The sequence below is a fragment of the Eptatretus burgeri genome, chromosome 8 (assembly GCF_056783735.1).
Source record: "Eptatretus burgeri isolate ZD-2024b chromosome 8, Ebu_testis_v1, whole genome shotgun sequence".
Classification (NCBI taxonomy): domain Eukaryota; kingdom Metazoa; phylum Chordata; class Myxini; order Myxiniformes; family Myxinidae; genus Eptatretus; species Eptatretus burgeri.
The window spans coordinates 78,459,484-78,482,921 of NC_140968.1; the positions used below are offsets into that span (position 1 = coordinate 78,459,484).

General features: G+C 43.2%; 1 protein-coding gene across 7 annotated transcripts in view; it reads right to left on the minus strand.

The window, feature by feature from the left end:
• Window positions 1–23,438, minus strand: part of ATPAF2 (ATP synthase mitochondrial F1 complex assembly factor 2) — a 204,771-nt gene that overhangs the window by 5,167 nt on the left and 176,166 nt on the right. For all 7 annotated transcript variants that reach the window (XM_085892724.1, XM_085892717.1, XM_085892722.1 and 4 more), the window contains 2 exons: window positions 16,781–16,893; window positions 2,321–2,436 (listed from right to left, as the gene is read on the minus strand). In XM_085892724.1, the coding sequence (XP_085748850.1) occupies window positions 2,321–2,436; window positions 16,781–16,893 (229 nt within the window). The remainder of the gene's footprint in view (window positions 1–2,320; window positions 2,437–16,780; window positions 16,894–23,438) is intronic.

Sequence of the window (23,438 nt, forward strand, 5' to 3'; positions counted from 1 at the left end):
CCAGCCCTCATTGGGTCATCCAAATGCATAATTGTTTGCAAACCATATGCAGATTGGGCCAGTGGCCTCCTTTTGTTTAAAAATTAAAGCCTCATTCACATCTTCGAGGAAGCACATACATATTGTTCAGCTGCCTGAACATTCTCCATTTGAAAAACAGCTCTCGGACAAACGCAGCATCAGGAAAATTCCCAACATCCATAACTAAAACCAAGCCTTGATAGCATGAGCATTATGTATATATATATATATATATATATATATATATATATATATATATATATATATATATATATATATATATATATATATATATATATATATATATATATATATATATATATCAATACAATAAGACAAACGCCAAATTTTGGTGTCAATTTGCGACGCCAAATCACACCGTAGCCTCCGGACAATTAGCAGGTATTTACTTTACCAGCTGGAAGGGGGCTTAATGTAATTTTTGTGGTGAACTGATGCTTATCTTTCATGAAATTCATGGGTGAAAATGAGCATCCATTTCAGTGACATTACCAGTCTTCGATGGGTACCGTGCTTGCGTATATGTATATGTTTTTACATATATATATATATATATATATATATATATATATATATATATATATATACATATATATATATAAAATATGCACACACACATATATATATATATATATGTATAAACATATACATATGCATATGCTATGGGGTCATTGCCATCCTAAAAGTGTGAACTATTCAAAAAAAATATAAAAAAACGGAAAAAATTATATACATGAGTATATTGTTACGGTTGCAGGTCTTCAAAGCTGAAGTACAAGGATGGAAATTGAGGTGTGCTCATCTAATACACCACTGGCGGGCGGAAAAGCATGGAAAAAGGTCCTCTCATCTGACAGTTTAATTTGGCTCGAATTATCGTTTAAAAACACACAGCCACAGCAAATCTGCTTCACAAGATTGGCCGAGCGAGCCCACCAACTGATTCACTTTACAAGCGCTGCAGCGCAAACCTCAAACTCCCCATCTCATGGATGAATTGCCAATTTCCTATGCACTTGTCTGCACCCCAATGCTCTCTCCCGATGATCACACAAGAGTTTTCCAAACAGGGATTTGGGGATGGGTTTGGGGGGGGGGGGGTAGGGTCGGAGAAGAAGAAAACATGGCCGTGAAGTGGCGATCTCAACTGTAACAAATGATGATGTAACAAATAACCCAGTGCGCCCTTGGAAGCTCGGTGGACTTAAACATTTAATTTGGCACATTTACTCGCAAGCACATGGGACAGAGAAAGATTTGACGAGACAGGGAGAGAAGGAAACCTGCTCTGCTCTTGATGCTCACACACGTGGTGTGAGTCTTGGTCCAGAGTTCATACTCATAGCGCCGCATCCTCATGGTGCCTCCACAGCCACGCACCAACACTTGCCACAAAGCTATACAACGAACTACCATGCACCACCTCCCCATGCCAGAACAGGCAGGAACCACAACGCATAAGAGAGCAAGCAATCAAAAGCGAGCTAGCAGATGAACTGGCAGGAACCACAAATTGGAAGAGAGAGCCAGTGAAGTGTGCGGGCTTTTATCAAGTCCTGCAGTACGTGTCGGACCACCCACAGCACATGGGAATTGGACGACGTGGCATATCAGGCAATGATTGATGGGGAAGCTGGGAAATTTCCACACTCTGGGTGGTCCAGTGGCCTTGAGGTGCCAGATGTCCATGTATGGCCATGTATATGGCTGATCTTGAGGACCCCACAGTCACGCCCAGGGGCCATGCCAATTGGCTGTAAAATCACGGGAAAATACCATACAAGGACAGATTACAATGGGGGGGGGGGTTCAAGAATGCAGGGAGGGGGGAAGGCAGGACGATTGGATCTTTGCAAACTTGTGGCTGACACCTTTTCTTCATTACAGGCAATTTATTACACTTTTGCTAACATGCAAAATGAAAACTATTCTAATCTATGTCCCACTTACCCCGAGGCTAGATCTATAACACTGCCCCCTCCGGTCAAAAAGACTCATCCTCAAGTCTGTGGTGAGGACAGCGTCAGGCTGGCCATGTAATAACCCACAACTCCCCGAGGATAGTTTCCATCCTCACACTGTGAACCATAAAGATCTGGAAGACAATCCCAAAAATGTGTATATATATATATATATATATATATATATATATATATATATATATATATATATATATATATATATATATATATATATATATATATATATATATATATATATATATATGGCAGAAGTAAGAAATGAAGATAACATTTGTAACAAGTATGCCATTATTCACCTGGAACTCTTCCTCAAGGCGAGACAAAAAAACGGCACGCTCCACGGATATGTGGAGATCCAATGTTGCGAGACACAGCAGTAAAGACTTCAGCTGTAGAGTTGCAAACTCTAGTCCTGCATAAAAGAGGTATTGAAGAGCAATCAAGTAGATGGAAGGGAAATATATGAGGCATGAACATTCCTCCAAATATTGAGTGTCATTTTTTGCTCTCAACCACAAAATATATATATATATATATATATATATATATATATATATATATATATATATATATATATATATATATATATATATATATATATATATATATATATATATATATATATATATATATATATATATATATATATATATATATATATATATATATACAGGGGTGCAAATTAACATTTTTATTCACCAGCTAGCAGGGCCGGTGACTAGAAAAAGTTACCGGCCCAGCAGAATTTCTACCGGCCCGATAAAATAAAGACAAAAGTCACAAATTTGATATCAAACACTTTTAATATACTCACATGAGTGAGTTTGATGAGTGAGGTTGGTTGGATGAGTGAGTTTGATGGATGAGGTTGGTTGGATGAGTGAATTTGATGAGTGAGGTTGGTTGGATGAGTGAGTTTAATGGAGGAGGTTTGCAGAATGAGTGAGTTTGATGGAGGAGGTTTGCAGAATGAGTGAGTTTGATGGAGGAGGTTGGGTGGATGAGTAAGTTGGATGGATGGATGAGTGAGTTTGATGAGTGGGGTGGAGGTGGGGGGATGATGCAGGGAGAAGGAGGTTGTGGGTGATGGTGGGGGGGGACCTTTTTTGTGTGGGTGATGGGGGGGGCAGGGGGGTTGTGAGTAGTGCTGGGGGGCATTTTTGTGGGTGATGGGGTGGTTGTGGTTGATGGACGATGGGAGGGGGGGTTGTGGGTGATGGATGATGGGGTGGAGGGGGGGGTACTACTCGTCCACCCAACATCACATATAAACTCACTCATCCACCTAACCTCACCCATCAAACTCACTCATTCACCCAACCTCACCCATCAAACTCACTCATTAACCCAACCTCACCCATCAAACTCACTCTTTCACCCAACCTCACCCATCAAACTCACTCATTCATCTAACTCACTCATTAACCCAAAAGCCTCATCAAACTCACTCATTCACTTAACCTCACGCATGAAACTCACTCATTCACCCAAATTCACTCATTTAACCAACCTGGGCATGAGAAAATGCATCCAAATCGCGCCAAACCGTCAAATCTCACGCAATCACCCGTGATTTGAAACGAGATGAAAACAGACAAAATGGCCGCCGCAGAATTACCGGTGATTTCTACGGATTTCTGCAGACAAAAACAGTAGTTCTAGTTGAGAAAACTAGTAGAGAAGCTAGTACAAATTGTACAAAATAACAGGAATCACCGGTGATTCGCCAGCCGGGCAGGTACGGCAGTATTGTGTACCTGCCAAGCACAAAAGTTAGGCGCCATTAGCGACCGGGCGGCCATTAATTTGCACCCCTGATATATATGTTTAACGACACACGCTTTAATGTGCATCTGAAGCTTACTTTACACATAAGCTTGATTTTACTTTCAAAATATAAAATGGCTTAACAAAGAAAATGCAATGCATCTTATCGCATGACATACTGACATGTGTTGTACAGTTTCACTCTCATAGTACATCTGATAAATCACAAAGTGAAATTTCTGGTGAATAAAATTGCAGAGTACAAATGACATTGAAATCTGAATGCTTTGATCTACCATTTCCCTATTAAATGAGTTGGACACATAAAATGAAGATCTTGCATAAAAGTCTTTGTTCCAAAGAACACTGTCTAATGACATTATCAATAGTCAATAGAGGGATGCACGTTGATGCAACAGCAATCTAAGGACATTGGAGTGTGCCATTTATATTCAAACATGGCAGAGGCCACGAGACCACCCACCAAAAACAGATAAAGATATTTCAAAACTTATGCTGATGATGAATCAAAAGATTTGTTCACAATTGCCAACATAAAATTGAAGCATTCTTGAAAATTATTTGCGACTTCTGAATGGCAAAAAAATTAAAACCGATTATAACAGAGGATTCCCATCGGCGACTGGCTTTGGAGACCAAGTTGGATATGTGGCTTTCCCAGGAAAGATCATGGCATATCGTGAAACCCAGAAGCTTGAAAGAAAGGACTTCTTCCAGAGGATTGTTGAGGAAGTGGATGGGGTGGGGGGGGGCGGGGGGGAGGTTATAAACGGTCCTTTCGGAGAGACATAGTGAGAGTGTGAGATTTGTCCAGATTGAAAGACATGTTCCACGTGTTGGACCAGTTTGTGATTTTATCAAGATCTGCAGTGAGCGAAGAAGCTGCTGCTTGCCGGTCTGAGAGATGACAGATGGAACGGCAGAGGGTGGAGTCATCAGCAAAGAGATAAAGAGGATTTTCCAGAGAGTCGGAGAGATCATTGATGAAAACCAGAAAAAGAACAGGGCCCAGAATGCTGAAATTTACCTGTCTAAGAAGAGTGAATTCTTGCACAAAGTTTTCTGTAAGGCCAACTAGGCTGTGCCTGGATTGTTTTGAGAGTTGTGGAGTAGCGGCTGAAAGCCAAATTCCATCCAGGTTCCTCCTGACGACTCCATGTTTGCTCCTTACTTCTTCAGGTTCCTTCTTGGACTTCCATTTGATGATGTTTGTACCATATCCTGATGCTGTGTGGACTGTGCTTCCCCGCTGACAGACCTCTGGTAGCTTATACATGTTGCTGTGTTTGAGCCTGGGGAGTAACTGCTGAAATCTATCTATTTGGGTTCTTCCCGATATCTTTGTTCTTTGTTCCTTTCATACTTCTTTCTATTTTGTTTTCTTCACAATCCTCTTTCTTCATTCCAATTCTTGCTTTTTCTTCTTGTTAATCTCCTTTTCTCCATTTCGTTATCGATCTCTCCAAGAAGTAGTGAATTCTTGCAGAACGTTTTCTGTAAGGCTCACTCGGCTGCACCTGGATGGGTTTCTTTTGTTTGTTTGTTTTTGTATACCTTGTCGAGGCTCGTATGAGAGCCAACACACAACGCACAGCAAGGGGGGGCATGAGACAAGAGGGGCGGGAGTGGGGAGGACAAAATAGTGGGGAACGGAGACATTAGATCTGTGGAAGCGAGAGGGATGGGGTGGGGAACACGAGGTATACAAGATGGACTTTACAGGGACTTTCAGGAAGGAAAGCATGGAATTTGAAGGAGGTGAGTTTGGGGGGGGGGGGGTTTCAGGGGTAGAAAAGATCGAGGATTTGGATGGTGGATGAGAAGAGGTGGGGGTGAACAGCTGTTTTTAAGGCCTGGAGGGAAGAATGGGATTGAACAGAGTGAGAGAGTTTATTCCAAAGGAGGGAAAAAAGAGGAATGAAAGAGTGAAGGTGAACAGTGATTCGTGATTTTGGTAGTTTTACCAGAAGGGGGTTGTTGGCGGACCTTGAGCGCCCTGCGGAAATATTGGTGGGGACAAATTGCAGACAGTTTTGAGGGTAAAGGAGCAGCGGTTGAAACCCGAATCTCATCCAGGTTCCTCCTGATGACTCCATCTTTGCTGTTTACTTATTCGAGTTCCTTCTTGGTCTTCCATTTGATCAAGAACAACACAGGCCACACAAAATATATGAAAGGCTGATAGAAACATCACACACACGGACCCTCTATCTAACCCAGGGAAAGGAAAGGGAAGCAAAGCAAGAAAGCAGAACCTAGCGTGCCTAAATTCAGTATTTGCTAAGAAATCTTGTGTCCCAATCCAATTGCTTTATATGCCCACCTTCCCAAATCGCAACCAGCTGTTCCTGGACTCCGTGTACTTTGCTCTTGACGAGGTGGAGAGCTCGCTGTCAAACCGCGACTGATTCTGCAACTGGTCAAGACGGCATCAGCCCACACGTCCTAAAAACCTGCTCTGCTGCTCTTGCTCACCCTCTTTCTGTTCTATTCACCCTCTCATTTGCTCAAGGTCATCTACCATCTTCTTGAAAATCAGCAAACATTACGCTCTGCATAAAAAAGGTACAAAAACAAATCCCGACAACTACAGACCAATCAGTCTCCTCCGAATCATCAGCAAGGTTACAGAATTTAGTTTCAGACCAGGTCACTCTACCCGGAACATGCTGCTTCTGCTTTCCCCAACAATGAATGGAGGTCCTCAATGCCACACAAAAGATCAGAGCCATCTCTCTTAAATATCGCCAGCTTTCAATACGGTCTGGCACCACGCCCTGCTCACCAAACTCTCTTCCGATGGTATCCAAGGCAATCTCCACTCATGGCTCGCAGATTTCCTCTCCAGTCACAGTCAACGCCTGACCCTTCATGGAATTCTCTCATCCTCTCTTCTTGTCCAGGCTGGAGTTTCTCACAGCAGTGTTCTGGCCCTGTGCTTCTTCTGGTTTTCATCAATGATCTCTCCGACTCTGGAAAATCCTTTATCTCTTTGCTGATGAGTCCACACTCTGCTGTACCATCTGTCATCCTTCAGATCGGCAGGCAGCAACCTCTTCACTTTCAGCAGTTCTGGATAAAATCACAAGCTGGTCCAACACTTCGAACATGCCTTTCAATCCTGACAAATCTCACATTCTCACGATGTCTCTCCAAAAGAACCGTCTGGAATGCCCCCCTCCCCCAATCTACTTTATCAACAATCTTCTTGAAGAAGTCGTTTCATTCAAGCTTTTGGGTCTCATGATCTGCCATGATCTTTCCTGGGAAAGCCACATTTCCAAGGTGGCCTCCAAAGGTCAGGCCAGATTAGATCTGTGACTTGCTACAGGTACAATGTAAACCTGTACTAACCTGTTTCATGGTTGGTTTGTCAGTGACTAAATGGTCTTCCCCACCAGGTTGCCTGGTGAGGAGGGTGTATGATATGGACACCCAGCAGGATTAAAAACAAAATCTGTCAAAGGAGAGAGCAGCTCCTTATGAATCAAGTGTCCATTCATATCTAGTGTCCAACTGTGTCTGCCAACATCCTCCTGCAGTTGGGTTACTTTTTATTTATTTATTTTAAGGAGGTTGGTGGCAGCATCTGCACTCCGGCCACCGTAAAATCCTTCACTTTGTAAAACACAAGAAAAACGCAAAGGAGTACCTTCCACTCCATAGGAATACCTCCAGAGGAGTGAAAACTCACTCCATAGGAGTACCTTCTGTGCAGCTTCCCTTCGCAGGGCAGCTCACCGGATGATGGTATTGGGCCAAAGTCTTCAGGACCCCACTCTTTGATGATAGGAGGAAAACCACAGGGGAACCTTCCCAGGTCAGATTGGTGGACGACACCTCAGCACCACCCCGACACACACCAACGCAGACAGCAGTCTCTTTGGGTTAACCTTAGGTGGTCCCTTTGGGTGGGTGCCTGGAATGTCTTATACTGAAGAGAGGATGATCACCTGTCTTTGTTATCATCTGAGCTCAAGCGTTTGAACTTTGGTATTGCAGTGTACTCTGAGGTTCGGAGACAGGATAGTGGCGAGATCATGGTGGGTGGTTACACCGACCATTGGTCTGTTCGCTCTGCTCTAATGGGCACCATGCCCAAGGAGTTGCTGCAGCTGTATCCAATGATAATTGAGGTAACACTTATGATGGTCGTGGGAGGATGATCCAGAACTGCAGGGTCGACCGGAGTATTCAGTTCCTCAATACCGACCACAGGCTTGTGGTAGCAACTCTGAAGTTGTAGCTCAAATCTGGGAGAATGGTACAATCCCAGCATAGGTTGGACCTTGGCAAGGTGAAGGATGAGAGGGTAGCTGAGGAGTTTGCGAACAGGGTGAGTGGGGATTTGGGAGGGGGGTGGGGGTGGTCTGGGTGTTTTGGGGAATCCTGAAGAGCTGTGGAGTGCCTTCAAGACCACCATCCTTGATGTTGCCGGTGGATATCTTGGAACTCACCAAAGGGCGAAGAAGAATTTTGTCTCTCAAGGGACACTGGATACCATTGACCAGTCGCAGGGCCAGGCTTAACAGCAGAGCTGAGCTGTTCAGGGAGTTGAGGCATAAAACTGTACGTGCACCGAGGGTGGGCAAGGAGGCCATAGTGAGGAATCAGTGAGGGGGTAGAGCATCACCTTTGGTCAAATGATTCTCGTCCTGCTAACAGGGGAATTTGCGCAATGCGTTCCTTCAAGCCCGTCCCTCAGTGGACTGCAGTGAGAACAGGGGGTGGAGGGCTCTTGACAGAGGAATCCAAAGTGAAGGACTGCTGGGCAGGTTACTTTGAGCGGTTGTACCACGCTGATCCACCAGCTGTTGAGTTGGATGTCAGGGGTGTTACTATCCCTTTTGCTGACCCTCCAACTGTGATCCACCTTCGTTTGTGGAAACAAAGGCTGCGGTGAACCGGTTGAAATGGGGTAAAGTTCCTGGGATCTGCGGCATCCATGCTGAACTTCTCAACGCTGGTGGAAATGCTATGCTCAGGTCATTGCATGTCGTTCTGTGCTCTGCCTGGAACACAGGCATCATACAAACTGAATGCAAGAGGAGCCTTGTGGTCCCTCTCTGGAAAGGGAAGGGTGATCGCCAGGACTGCCACAACTACTGAGGAAGTTTCTCTTTTTTTTTGGAATACATTGTCGAGGCTCGTATGAGAGCCAACACAAATGCGCAACAATGGGGGCAGGAGAAGGAAGGACAAAACAGTGGAGAACAGAGATATTCGGAGATATGTGGAAGGGAGAGGGATGGGGTGGGGAACACGTAGTGACACTGCTCTCAGTACCAGGAAAGGTCTTTGCTCTTCTTGACAAGGTTCACCACCATCTGCTTGAGCACCAGCACCCAGAGCAGTCAGGCTTTACACCAAAGAGGTCAACGATTAACCGTATCCTTCCCCTTCGGGTCCTCAGCGAATGCAGATGAGAGTTTCGGCAAGGGCTGCTTACAAGCAATCAGATTTCTTGCAGCCGATGTTGATCTCTACAAAGCGTTCGATTCAGTGAATCGGGGTGCCCTCTGGAGGATTCTTGGTCTTCATGGGGTACCACCAAAACTGATCAATCTCATGTCTGAATGATACTCTGGTACTGAGAGTGCTGGGGGATGTGGTGATACCATCTCAGACTTATTTCCAATTATTACTGGAGTTCTTCAGAGGTGTGTGTACTTGCCCCCAAACTTTTCAGCACTTGTATGGACTGGATTCTGGGGAGGATGTCAGAGAGATAAAGCTGCGGTGCATCATTTTGGAATGTCAATATCTCTGACCTTGATTTCGCAGATGATGAAGTCATCTTTTTGGAGACTGGATATCATTTTGATGGCCCTCGAGGTGCAGAATGAAGCGTCGGAGCTGCTGGGATTACGGGTTTCCTGGGTCAAAACTAAGATCCAGTCTTTCAATGACATCTTGTATGTACACGTTGTGGTGAGGATGTTGTGGTCATGGAGATATTAATTTACCTTGGTAATGATATTAATGTCTCTGCTGGCTGTGAGCCAGAGGTCAACAGACCTCTGGGTCGGGCCTGGGGAGTCGTGGATTCACTGGACCATTGGGTGTGGCGCTGTCGATACCTGTGCGGGAGAATGAAAGTCCGAATCTTCAGGTCCTTGGTGCTTCCAGTCTTGCTCTCCAGATGTGAGACTTGGACTCTGACCAGGGATTTGAGATGGAGAATTAATTCCTTTGGTTCCAGGTCTCTTTGGAGAATCCTTGGCTATTGCTTGTCGGACTTTTGTGTCGAGCAAGCGGTTACTGAGAGAGACTCAAATCAGATTTGTTACCTGCATAGTCCTGAGTGTCTGCTGCGGCAGTATGGACATGTGACTCATTTTGCTGATGCTGATCCTGCTCACCAGATTCTCTCAGCGAGGGAGTCTCGTGAGTGGAGGAGGCCAATGGGCCAATCACGTTCCTTGTGGTTGCAGCAGGTTGATTGGCATCTCAAGGAGATGGGGATGGCCCAGGCATCTGCCTGGGGGATAGCCAGACGGAGGCCCCTGGAGTGGAAAGTGGACGCAGTGACGCGCTGCTCCGCGCATGCTCCCATAATCTGACCTGACCTGACCTCCAAAGCCAGTCGCTGAATGGGCATCCTCCGTCGTGCAAAATCTTCCTTGGCACACCTGAGCTCCTGATCACATACAAAGCTTTCATCTACAGCCTGATGGAGCAATGCTCTCCCCTCTGGGCTGGTGCACCTGCTTCACACCTTTCTCGGATTTATGCTGTGGAAATCAAGGCTTTTAGGATCATTGGTATCTCGCATGATAAGGCTGAGTCTTTGGGTCTCACTCTTTCACCGCAGGCAGGTCAGTGGTCTTTGTCACTCAAGCTCTGCCAGCAACTCCCTTCTGGTGAAACTACCAAAATCAGGAATTACTGCTCATAGTCCATGGGCCAGACCAGATATGGGTACCATCTCTGGTGGCAGTCACACTATGTTTTTTTGATAGTTTACGACCTACAGATGAGGAATTGAGGTGATAGCAGTGTGAAATTGGCAGCTTTCTGGTAGTTTTCACCTCTCAAACATCACCCTTCCGCTATATTTTGAAGACCAAAATTTGGGGGTAGGGGAAACTAAAATGACTGTAGTTTCACTCTGGATGGGTCAATCTTAACAATATACCACTCATAATGTCTGTCTATGTACCCTCTATCTAAATCAAGAAGGTTTATGCAAAATATTTCATTATGTAGGTCACCAGAGGTGAAAAGGTCACCAATTTTAGGAATTGCCCAAAATTGACCATAGGGAAAGTCATGTTGCTAGAATAAAGTAACAAATCACCCAATGGTGATTTAAACACTTGGAATGCATATTTTCGAGGTCTTCAGATGATTCTAAGGGGACATTATTGAGTTGCTTTTGCAAAATTTTATTTCAGAGCAATTGATTTTGAACCATTTGTTGTAAATACCTAAAATCCAGGGTTTCGTGGGTAGGGGAAGGTCTTTTTCAACTGTTCTAAACGACTTTGCCAGTGATGTATCTCATGAGACAAGAGATGATGCCATGTCTTATGCTTTATGCATTCGCATTATTCACCTTTTCCAACAGTATTGCGCCTTCCTCAAGAATGACAATGGCAGCCTATCAGCATTTTGGATATGTTATCTCGATATGGTCGAGGTTGTGCTTGGTTTGTTGTGGGCAACAAGAGAAGGGGATTGACTTTTGAACCTGGCCTCAATCAGAGACATGATCCCATGTTTTTCGCGTATGACCGTTTAAACTTTAAACTATGCCAGATATTTGACATTCTAATATGCGCAAATGTTGTTGTTAGATATTCATCATTATAAAATGTATGAATACTTCATGAGCGGAGGATTTTCTGTTCAAATAGGAGCTGATAATCCGTTTGGCAAAATACCAGTGGACCAAACAATTAAAGAAACAATAAATAAGGATACCCAGATGTCAGGTGGCACAAGAGGCTTTAGCTTAAACCCGGGTGCAATTCGTTGTTATTACGTAAATGCCGAATACCACAGCATGTTTCTTCATCGCTTAAGAGCAATGCTAGGAACTCGTTCCTCCACTACGAGTCATCCGGATTTGCAGAAAAAGAGAATTAAAAAAGACGAGTCAGCCGTCCAATCACTCGCTGATCTTATTCAGAACTCTTTAATAAATCCCTACAGATCAGAAGAGGACTCTCTCATGAACATTTCTTCCGGCGCATTGCCCCCAGCAGATGTTGAGAAGGATCTTTTCACTGCTCAAATGATTGGCGAAAAGGCGTACCAGAAGTTCAAGACTGATCATCTTGAAAAGGATGCTGTAGATTTCCATACAACTATTAAGAAGCAAAAGCTAAAGACATTTGCAAATGTTTGTACAAAAAAGTGCAATGCAAAGGGAAAGAGGTCAACCTACGAGCAGATCGCAATCTTTTTGCCAGAATGATTGTTATCGCACAAGGTCATGAGCTGGACATGCAGGAGGTTCTGTCTCATCCACTAGGCCCATTACCATGGGCGTTGGCAAGTCAAGACGGGTTGCTAAGGAAGACTGAAAAAGCAGCACTAATGAAGAAAATTGGGGAAAGCGTACCTCCTGTCGAAACCCTCCCACAGAACTCAGCATGCATTATCGATGGCATGAGTGTTGTGCAGAAGTTAAATGTGCAAAATAGCACATTTGTTGAGGTTTCAACGTCTGTCCTGAAAATTGTCTTGAGGGAAGGTGCGATGAGTCAACGGATAGATGTTGTATTTGATGTGTATAAGGAAAGCTCCATCAAGAATGCAGAAAGGCTCAAAAGGGGATCAGGCAGCGACATCAAATTCAGCAGCATTGCACCAGGGCACAAAATAAAAAAATGGAGGAACTTCTTGTCAGAAGCTGACAATAAGACAAAACTTATTGAGTTTCTGGTTGCAGATTGGAAAACTGAAAACAAGAGGAGCCTGATCAAAGACAAAGTTCTTCTCGTGACATGTGGCATAAGATGTGACAAGATATTGATCGGTGGTAGTTGTGAAATGGGTGAACTTGAGTCCTCTCAAGAAGAGGCAGACACATGGTTAATACTTCACGTGAAGCATGCTGCTGACAATGGATATCAAACTGTAATTGTTATTTCTGAGGACACAGATGTATTTGTGCTACTACTTTCCTTTGCAAAGGACATTCTGGCTACCTTGTCCCAAAAGAGGGGAACAAAGACACGTACTCAATTTATGGGCATTTCCCTACTCAGGTTATCCCTTGGAGATGAACTATGTGGTGCACTTCTCGGCTTTCATGCTTACACTGGATGTGACACTAAGTTATTTTGTTGGGCGAGGAAAAACAGGACCACTGGACAAAATGCGATCAAACAGTGAATTCCAATGTGCCTTCTCCAACCTTGGAAGTGCATGGGAGATATCAGATCAAATGTTTGATACCTTGCAACATTTCACATGTCTTATGTATGCATCGTCCACAAAAACTGCACAGGTAAATCAACTCCGATATGAGGTTTTCTTTGCCAAAAGAGGGGAAATAGAGTCAAACCTTCTTCCACCTTGTAAAGATAGTCTAACAAAGCATGCCCTCTGTGCCAATTACCAGGCAGGAATTTGGAAGCGAAGCCTGGAGACAAAATCAGTAATTCCTGATCCAGAAGGAAATGGATGGGTAAAAGATGATAGCAGTTCAATTGCCATCGACTGGATGGCCGGAACTCCGGCACCTGAAGCTGTGTTGGAAATGATGGCCTGCCAGTGCAAACGAGTTTGCAAAAAGGGAGGGTGTGGCTGCATAGGCAATGGGTTGAAATGTACGCCGATGTGTAAATAACAAACTTACGAAAACCAGCAAAATGAGGAGGATGAACTAAAGATGACAGTTGATATTGAATCAGATTGCGATGATGATGATGATGATGATGAAGATTGAGAACTCAAAATACTGAGGTTACTTTCCAAGCCCTCAACATTACCTAAAGACATCTAAAATATAATTTCTGGAAGTTAATATTACTTTTTGTTCATTTTTACTACTTTGTTTTCGTAGAATAAGTTGTGCTAAAGACGATTTTGGCAGCCTCTAAAATTTGTGACCTTTTGACCTCTGGTGACCTACATATGGAGATAATTTGCATAATCTAATGTGATTATGATAGAGGGTACATAGACATACAATTTGAGTGGTAGATTATCAAATTTGCCCTATCCACTCCAAAGCTACAGTCATTATGGTTTCCCCTACCCCCGAAACCCTGGATTTTAGGCATTTCCAAGAAAAGGTTCAAAATCAATTGCTCTGAAATAAAATTTTGCAAAAGCAACTCAATAATGTCCCCTTAGAATCATCTGAAGACCTCTAAAATACGCATTCCAAGTGTTTAAATCACCATTGGGTGATTTGTTACTTTATTCAAGCAACATGACTTGCCCGATGGTCAATTTTGGGCAACCCCTAAAATTGGTGACCTTTTGACCTCTGGTGACCGACATAATGAAATATTTTCCATAAACATTCTTGATTAAGATAGAGGGTACATATACAGACATTATGAGTGATATATTGTTAAGATTGACCCATCCAGAGCGAAACTACAGTCATTTTAGTTTCCCCGACCCCGAAATTTTGGTCTTCAAAATATAGCGGTAGGGTGATGTTTGAGAGGTGAAAACTACCAAAAAGCTGCCAATTTCACTCTGCTGTCACCTCAATTCCTCATATGTAGGTCCGAAACTATCAAAAAAAACAGTGAGCCTTTGTCACCAGAGATGGTACCGATGGGTCAAATTATCAGGTTTGGCCCATGGACTATCACGTTCACTCTTTCATTCCTCTTTTTCCTACCTCTGGAACAAATTCCCACACTCTCTTCCATCCCACTCTTGACTTCAGGTCTTCAAAGCAGTTGTTCACCACCATCTCTTGTCTTTGCCCATCCAAAACCATGATCTTTTCTGCCCCTATTTATCCACCCCAACAAACCTACTTCAAATTCCCTGCTTTCCTTCCTGAAAGTTTATGTCGTGTCCATATCGTTTACCCCATGTACCCTGCCCTATCCGTCACCTTTCCACAGATCTCGTAATGTCTCTGCTCCCTGCTGTTTTGTGCTTACCTCTGTTATCTCTTTTCCAAGCCTCAACAATATATGCAAATATATATATATACATACATATACATATATACATATATACATATACATATATATATATATATATATATATATATATATATATATATATATATTGCAGGGAACTCAAATAAAACCGGAGATGAAGGAGGGAATGGGTTTCAGGCCTGTTTGAAGAGGACTGCCTGTGGTTTCATCCATGATAGTGTGAGCGGCAGTTGGCAAGAAAAAGAGAAAGTGCCAGGTCATTTCGCTCTGCATCATACAGACAGCTCGTCTTGAGTGCTGTCCTTAACTCTCCCCTTCATCCATCCCCTCATTCTCAAGGACAACCACTTTGAAGCAGGCCACCACTCACTGAGCAATGCAGTTCAGGTCAGAGGTATCACTGACCTCGCTTCATCCTCAGAACAGCACAGCTCGCTTCTTCCTCCCTCTCCTTTTTCCACGATTTGGCTTTCTGGTCGAGTCCTTCATACAACACAGTATTTCCTTCGTTTTGCTCATTGAGGTTGAGCCTTTCATACAACAGCACATCGAAGCAGCTCATGCCATGAAGCACAGATCGTTTCCACAGCGAAAAAGATCTCTGTCTCTCTCTGTGTCTGTGTCTGTGTCTGTGTCTGTGTCTGTGTCTGTGTCTGTGTCTGTGTCTCTCTCTCTCTCTCAAAAGAAATGGGTTGAATCCTCTCCACAGCTGTGGTTGTGCATATCACGATCAGTGAGAATGCCCTGAGGAGTCAAGGGAGTGAATATGGGGGAAACGTTAAGCAAAAGGAGAAAAAAACGAAAAATAAATTCAAAAATATCCGATTTCTGATCCCACAGTTGACCCAGCATTTCTTACATAATACACCATAAAATGTCACGAATCGTCATCCATGCTTTGTGAACTATGAACACCCCCTCCCCCCCCCCACACTCCCACAACCACAACTCTTCACTTTTCACCATCATCTAAATTGGACAACACCGTCCCCTTCGCAGACACCATATTCTAACCACATCTGTACTTAACACAGTTCAGAACAATCTAAGAATATACGCAAACACAAATTGTGTCTGGAGCCTTACATAGACAACAGCCCAGTGGAAGAAAAATAATTATATTAATGTACTCTCAATTATAATGTTGCTGGTATGTTATAAATTTAATTCTTGTACCATCGTCGAATTGGCTGTCAGTAATGTTTTCCTTTTCCCAAGAGTCTTTTGACCTACATATTGATAAAAGGAATATCTTACTTTGAAGAAATGTCTTGCTTGCTGCATGGAAACAGGGTAACCTGGTTGATAACACTGTAACTTTTGCCATGATTGTGTCATTCTCTCCCTCCCACCCAAAGTGGACACATATTGCAGTTTTGAGTTATTTTGCCGAATGCTTATCACCTTCTCTTTCTTTGGAATGTCAAATTGTGTACAAGAGGAATTGCTTCAGGCTTCTGTTTCAGTGAAGTCCATTTGAATGTTTCAGTGAATCATTCAATGTTCTTCCTCCGTATATACGAAATTATAGATTCTCCATTTGTATGCTGATTCAACTTGTGGAAATTGAGTTATTTTCCACCACAGCTCCCTTCCCCACAAAGTAACAGTACTTCACATCCCCAACATAGAAACCTTCATGATCTTTCAACTTTAACATTCAGCTCTTAACATGATAACAAACACCCAACTTTTGCAGCAAAACATGTGCAGAAAGCCGAGAACAACCAATATTAATCATATAAAAGAGGTGGCTGGCTGTACCGGTGACTGTACAAAACAGGTTTCTACTGTAACAATGCTGTTAAAACTAATATTTGCAATTTCTTATTTTGCCATTCATCAACCAATTTATTATTTTGCAATTCGTCAAGAACCAACCTGTGAGAGCCCAGGAGTTGTAGGATGCCAGGTGTTGAGACAAGATGCGTCGTGTGTCCTGTGCCATTGGTGGGGCAGACAGGCTCCGGGTGCAAGCGACCGACATTTCAAAACTGGGGTCCGAGAAAGGGATGGAAATTGTGTCAGGAAAATCCACCCAACACCACATTAGTCAGACAGTGGTAATATACAAAAGGAACAACAAAACCCATCGTGGTGCACACTACAATTGAGCTCATTATTTTCACTGTATCATCATATTCAAACAAATCCAAGGAATTACAAGGAAGGAAATTTTTGCACAGGAGGAGGCCATTCGGCCCATCATACCTGCACCACACAAATACTAGATTTGATAAATCGGTCAATACCCCTTCCATTCGTGTGCAGCCTTTTGGCTGCTACATTGGTACTCATTTTGTCGACCTCGGAAGGGTGAAAGGCCTGGTCAACCCCCTGGTGTTAATTCAGCAGTCAACGGGGCTTGAACTCAGGACCCTCGGATCCCAAGCCACCACCCTAACCCGAAGCCAACACCACACTGAACATTACAGCATCTGTTGTGAAGAACCACTTGATGTTCATTCAGTCACACACTCTCAAAGGGGTGCATCCGTTTAAATTTGAATGCAATCTGGTGTCTTCAATAAAAGTAACCTCAGATGATATAACAAAGTGAATCGTTTTAAAACAAAATAGTGAATTAATAAAAGCAAACAGATTTAAAATGAAATAATAGAAAAACAGTTTGTACCAGGAATTTTGGTCTGGATGTTTGTACCAAGAAATAATATATTACTTCGTCGTGACTACTGGGGAAAATCTTATTCTTTAACGGTGCCAATTATTCCCACTTTTTGGTGAGGTAGGCAGGGGAAAGCATTTAGTAATCCAAATAATTCACAATCTGGCTGGACAGTACTGAATCAACTGAAAGTAGCAGGAATTTTTTTTCTCTGTTCAGGGTGCTGATAATAAATAACTCTCCTACATTTCGAGAAAGACATTGTGGGATCTTCAATGACCATCAATGACCAGTGCTGGAAGACAGGAGACCAACTTAAACATCTTTCTCATGGAAAGTACACATATTTGATACACCAGCAAGTTGCCCGTGCCCACGCGGGATTCTAAAACGGGGTATGGATGGAGGAAGAAAAATGCAAATGGTGTCGACTGTCATCGAGCTGGCAATCTGCAAGCAACAATTCACATTTATTGCCATATCTGATGCAATTTAAATGCTCTAATGGTGGTGAGGTGCTGCATTTGAAACTTTTCTTTTTGTATACATAGTCGAGGCTCGTGGACGAGCTTGTACACTGAACGGATAAGGGCATTACAGACAAAAACAGGATGCAAAACATGCATGCATGGGTTGGCCATGATGGATACAGAGCACACGTGGGGTGGACAAGATAGATACAGAATTAAACTCCAAGGAGGGAAAACTAGAAAATTGGAAGGAGGGGGGAGTTGAGTGGGGTTAACAAGGGTACAAAATATCATGGTTTTGGATTGAGGGTGATCTGAGATGGTGGTGAACAGCTGTCTTGAAGACCTGGAGGGAAGAATGAGATCGAAGAGGATGTGGATGTTCATTCCACAGGCAGGAAAAAAAAAAAAAAAAAGAGGAGGAAATGAGTGTAGGTGAGCAATGATCCTGGATTTAGGTAGTTTCACCAGAGGGGCTGATGGTGAACTGTGAGCCCTGCAGAAATATGGGGGTGGGAGGGACAAAACACAGAAAGAGCAGAGGGTGTACGATCAGAAAGGAGGTGGTAGAAGACAGACACCACCATCCTGTCTGCGATGGAGAATTGATAAGCTCATAGACTCAGCTTCACCGTGGGAGATTCCGATGATCTTGAAGGCCTTAGTTTCCACAGCGTCAAGCTAAGCAAGATGTGAGACAGAGAGCCAGCCCAGAGGGGAGAGCAGTATTCCACCAAGCTGTGGATAAAGGCCTTGTATGTGGACAGGTATTCGGGTGTGCCAAGGAAGAACTTTGTATGACGGAGGAACCCCAGTCAGTGGCTGGCTTTGGAGGCCAACTTTGAAATGTGGTTTGTCCAAGAAAGATCATGGCTGACAGATAGACCCAGGAGTTTGAATGACTGAACTTCCTCAAGAGTATTGTTAAGAAAGTAGATTGGGGGGTTGGGGTAGGGGGTGTTGCCAGACTGTCCTTTTGGAGAGAAATCGTGAAAGTCTAAGATTTGTCAGGATTGAAAGACATGTTCCACATGTTGGACCAGCATGTGATTTTTTTTCAGGTTCTGAAGAGAGGGAAGAGGGTGCAGCCCATCTGTCTGAGGGATGAGGGATGTCAAGGCAGAGGGTGGAGTCATAAGCAAATACAGATAAATAGCAAGTGTAGATAAACAGATAAATAAAGGTAAATAGTAGATAAAGAGGATTTTCCAGTTTGTTCGATATTTGTAGCTTTTTGATGCCTAGGGTCTGTAATAAAAATGTGTTGGTGTCAAAGCCAGTGACCAATTGCAAGTCAACAGATAAATCTTCCTGCAAAACATCAAGATGGCAGTTTATACCTGGCCCGAAATTCAAACCCAGGATAAACAGCTGATAGGGGATTTTGCACATTTCGAGCAACCTTGCCAGCCATTATAAACTTGTATTTGGGATTGACATTTTAGCTCGTCTGGACACAGCAGAGTCCTTCAAAATTGACTGAAATAAAACAGAATATCTTTAACCAAATAATTTAAATAAGACTGTTGTTATCGACTCAAATTCCTTCGACTACATATATGAAAACAGACTTGGACTAACAATAACAATCAAATATTTTCTTCAATAATTCAGTTCTAAACTCCAATTATCAGATTATAACCTAAACTCAAACCGTGATCTACCGTTAACGTTTCCTTACGCAGTAATACCCCAATTTACATCTCCCTCGTTGACGTCGTTTCGCAAATACGTTGTCACTATTAAAATACCACTACATTTGCGTCAACTGAATGGACGTCACTGACAGCATCTGTGCTTTCTCGTATGTGTCGCCTCGGCCTTCGTCTCCACCTACTCTGTACACCAATTACTTTGTATCCCACATAAATAAATGTACTGTCCTGTCAGGTCAGGTATGGGAGCATGCGCCGGAGCGAGTCGCTGCGTCCATTTTCCGGCAGTACTCCAGGGTCCTCCATCTGGCCATCCCCCAGGAAGTTTTTAACCCTATCTCTCAATCTTGAAGAATCAATTAAAATATTCTGGTATCCAGATCTTCACCAAAAATGTAATGATTTTGTCCTTGTTAAAGCACCCAACCTGCCTCCCAAATTTCATCCAAATCCATCCACAACTTTGATATATACTTCATCCATACAAACAAACAAGAAAGATGTCATGCAGAGTACTTGCGAAATCCATAAAAACGAATTTGACCTCAAAAAAATTATTGGTTGAATTAAATTCCCAAATATGTAAATCCTCTTCAAATTTCAAGTCAATTGGATGAAAATTGACAATTTTAGAAATTTGGCCTGTCGACTTTTTGACCTAAAAAAAAAAGCTTCTTGCTTATGACGAACTCTTCCAGGTGGTGAAGTTTTGTGAAGATCGGTTTGAAATTGTGACCTGTAGGCGATTGACATACATACAAACAAGACCAACCAATATACTTGAAAAATCTTCGATTTTTGGAAGTAACAAGAAAGACGTCATGCAAAGCACAACACTTGCAAAATCCCTAAAACAAATTTGACCTTACAAATAACTGGTGCTTGAATCCAAGGACCAAATATGCAAATCTTGAAAAATGAATTTTTCACTGTAGGAATTGGTGGGATTATAAGTGACAAATAGAATAAGGTTCACTATAAGCTTAGTTTGAAGTAAATCAGATCATTTTTGACGAAGTTATGAGCGAAAAACGATTTTGATCTTTTCGTGACCTTGACCTTGACCTTTGATCCAATTGGACCCAAAAGTTAATGGGGTCGTCCAAGGTTCATTGCCCACCTGTGGATTAAATTTGAGTGTTTGCTAAAGCCGTTTTGCCATAAAGTTGCTAACAGACAGACAGACAAACAAACAGACAAACAAACCAGACGATTACAATATCCCGCTCCCTCCCTCCGGGGGGGGGATAATAGAAATAAAAAGCACATGATAATCATTTACAATCGAACCCCGCTATTCATGAATTCGCTATTTGCAGACCCCGCATAATCGCGAGTCATAAAGGGTGACCTGCTTTGACATTTGTGCAATCGCATTTTTTTCCTTTTTTAACACTTCAGGACTGGTCTCCTATATCCACCGAGGAAACTAGAAATCAGCCAACCAAGCTTTGTCCCCTGGGGGACTCCGCAAATCAGCTGTTCAGAGGATAAATTTGAATCAACGTAACGGAGAGTTTGATAGCGGCCAGAATGGAAACTATATATCACAGGAATGATCGCAGGGTCTACATCAAGTTAAATGGCCTTCTTGATGGCCGTTGTATGGTTGATGAGGTTGAATGCTTTAGTAAAATCTATTGCACAGATATTAGCATAATGTCCCGGCTTGTCGAGACCCCGATGAACTGCATCCCCGATGGCTGATTAAATAGTAGGAAACAGACCTGCCTTTCATATTAACAAACCAGTGTATGTCAATTTCCTACTTGATATCGGCCATTAGCCATTCAGCAAGGAAGCTTTCAAACATTTGGGCTACGATGGGAGCGATTGCGATGGGTCTTAGCTGGTTGTAGTCCACAACTGGTTTACTCTTAGGAACCGGACACACAGAGGCAGTTTTCCAGTTGATCGGAAAATAGCCGGAAAGAAGGCATTCTTTGAAAAGTCTAGTCACCGGCTCTGAAATTTGGTGTGCAAATTCCTTCAAAAATCGTATTGGAATGTCAGTCAGATGACCTGTTTTTGAAGCGTTCAAAGGGCGGGCACGATTATAAACCTCTTGATGCCCAACAGTTGGAGGAGAGGCAGGGGCAGGAAGGTATGCAGGCAATGCAGACAAGTCGAGACGTGGTAGTTTGTGGCAAATCTGACAGTTTAGATCATTGGCGATTTGTTGCCGTTTTAACAGTGGCAGGAAGCCACTGTTATCTGATATGGGGGATTGCCTGCGCATTCCCATCAACTGTCTAATCTGTTGCTGCCATTTGCCTGGTTCCTTCGTTTTCAAATGTTCAATTTTTCAACGAAAGAAACTTTCCTTTGCTGGCTTGATTTCCCTTTGAACTTTGTTTCTTAGTTGCTTGTAAGTGACCACGTCATCTCGTCTGAAAGTGGTGTCTCGGCTGGAAATGAGCCAACACCACTACCGGATTTAGGGATGGCCAGGTGGGCCATGGCCCCGGAGCCCCCCACAATTTCGATGACATTTTGAAAATCCCTTGAAAATGTGCTTCTAAAGTTTTATTGTCGGTGAATGAAGATTGTAAACTCTTTTGAAGGATATCTTTTCAAATTGTCTGTCATTATGAAGGTCCTTTTCAAGCCGTTTCTTTCACAGTCCACAGAACAGATCTAATGTGGTCAAAAATTCCCGGGGCAAGCCTCGGGCATTGGGGGCCCACATTCGGATCCTTTTTTGGATCGATCATCGATGCTACGGGTGGTTGAGCATGGCCAACTAACAACGGCACTAGCCGCCAGAGCCCAGCAAGCACAGACGGAATACAGAGGTCCAGCCAGAGGAGACGTGAAAAGGTGAAAGTCGATGTGGTAAAACTAGGCCAGGCCAGGCCAGCACAGCACACGGCCGGTAGGGGTAGTATTGTACACACTGAAACTGCGGCTGGCAGGGAACGCTGTCAGTACCCTGCTTACTGGCGCGCACAGCACAGTAACATGGAGTAACTTTCTATGTTCCAGGTTTGTGAAACATACTTGTTAGAAAGTCTTTGCTGTTTCACAATATGTATGAACATTTGGTACTCTTGTGCCCATGAATGTTTCATGCAATTTATGAATACCATGTTGGTGTAGTGCAAGCCTGTAATTCTTACTTTCTTGGCGTTTCCCCACCGGATATGGTGAGAGCTTCCGGTTTCTTGTCGGTTGGTGTAAGTGAACCATCGCCATATTGTCTTTGCTCGCTGAGCGAGACTTTCGTTATTCGTGCCATTATAATTATAAACATTGTGCAGAAAGGGAACTTCGGTGTCTCATCTCATCCAAACCGTTTCATCACAGTATTTAACTTGATCCGCTGTTCATCGTTATCCTCCGTATTAGCAGACTTACCATAGGTTACCAGAACCTACTTTTCAATTCTTGTTGTTCGTGATTCTGGTACGTCCCACGTGCACTCTGACAATATCTCGGTTACTCGGTACCTCCCAGCTGCAGAAACCACAATGAGCGGCTTTGGTGACGACAGGCACAAATCCAGGGCTCCACGCAAATATGACACTGGTGCTCAAAAGCGGAAACATTCCAAGGAAAAAGATGAAAGACACAAGGCCGTCGTCGACAAGACCCAGAAAATCTCAGTTTTTCACTCCTGCACAAACAGGCGATTCGTCCATGACAGAGGCTGGAACACCAACAGAGACAGAACTAGAACGGGCACTCATAGAGCGCATACCTTTGCCGCCACTACTTTTTTTGTTCTTGGTATGAGTGTGGGGAACTGGTTTCATATGAATGGTCTTATGACACAAACCACATATCTA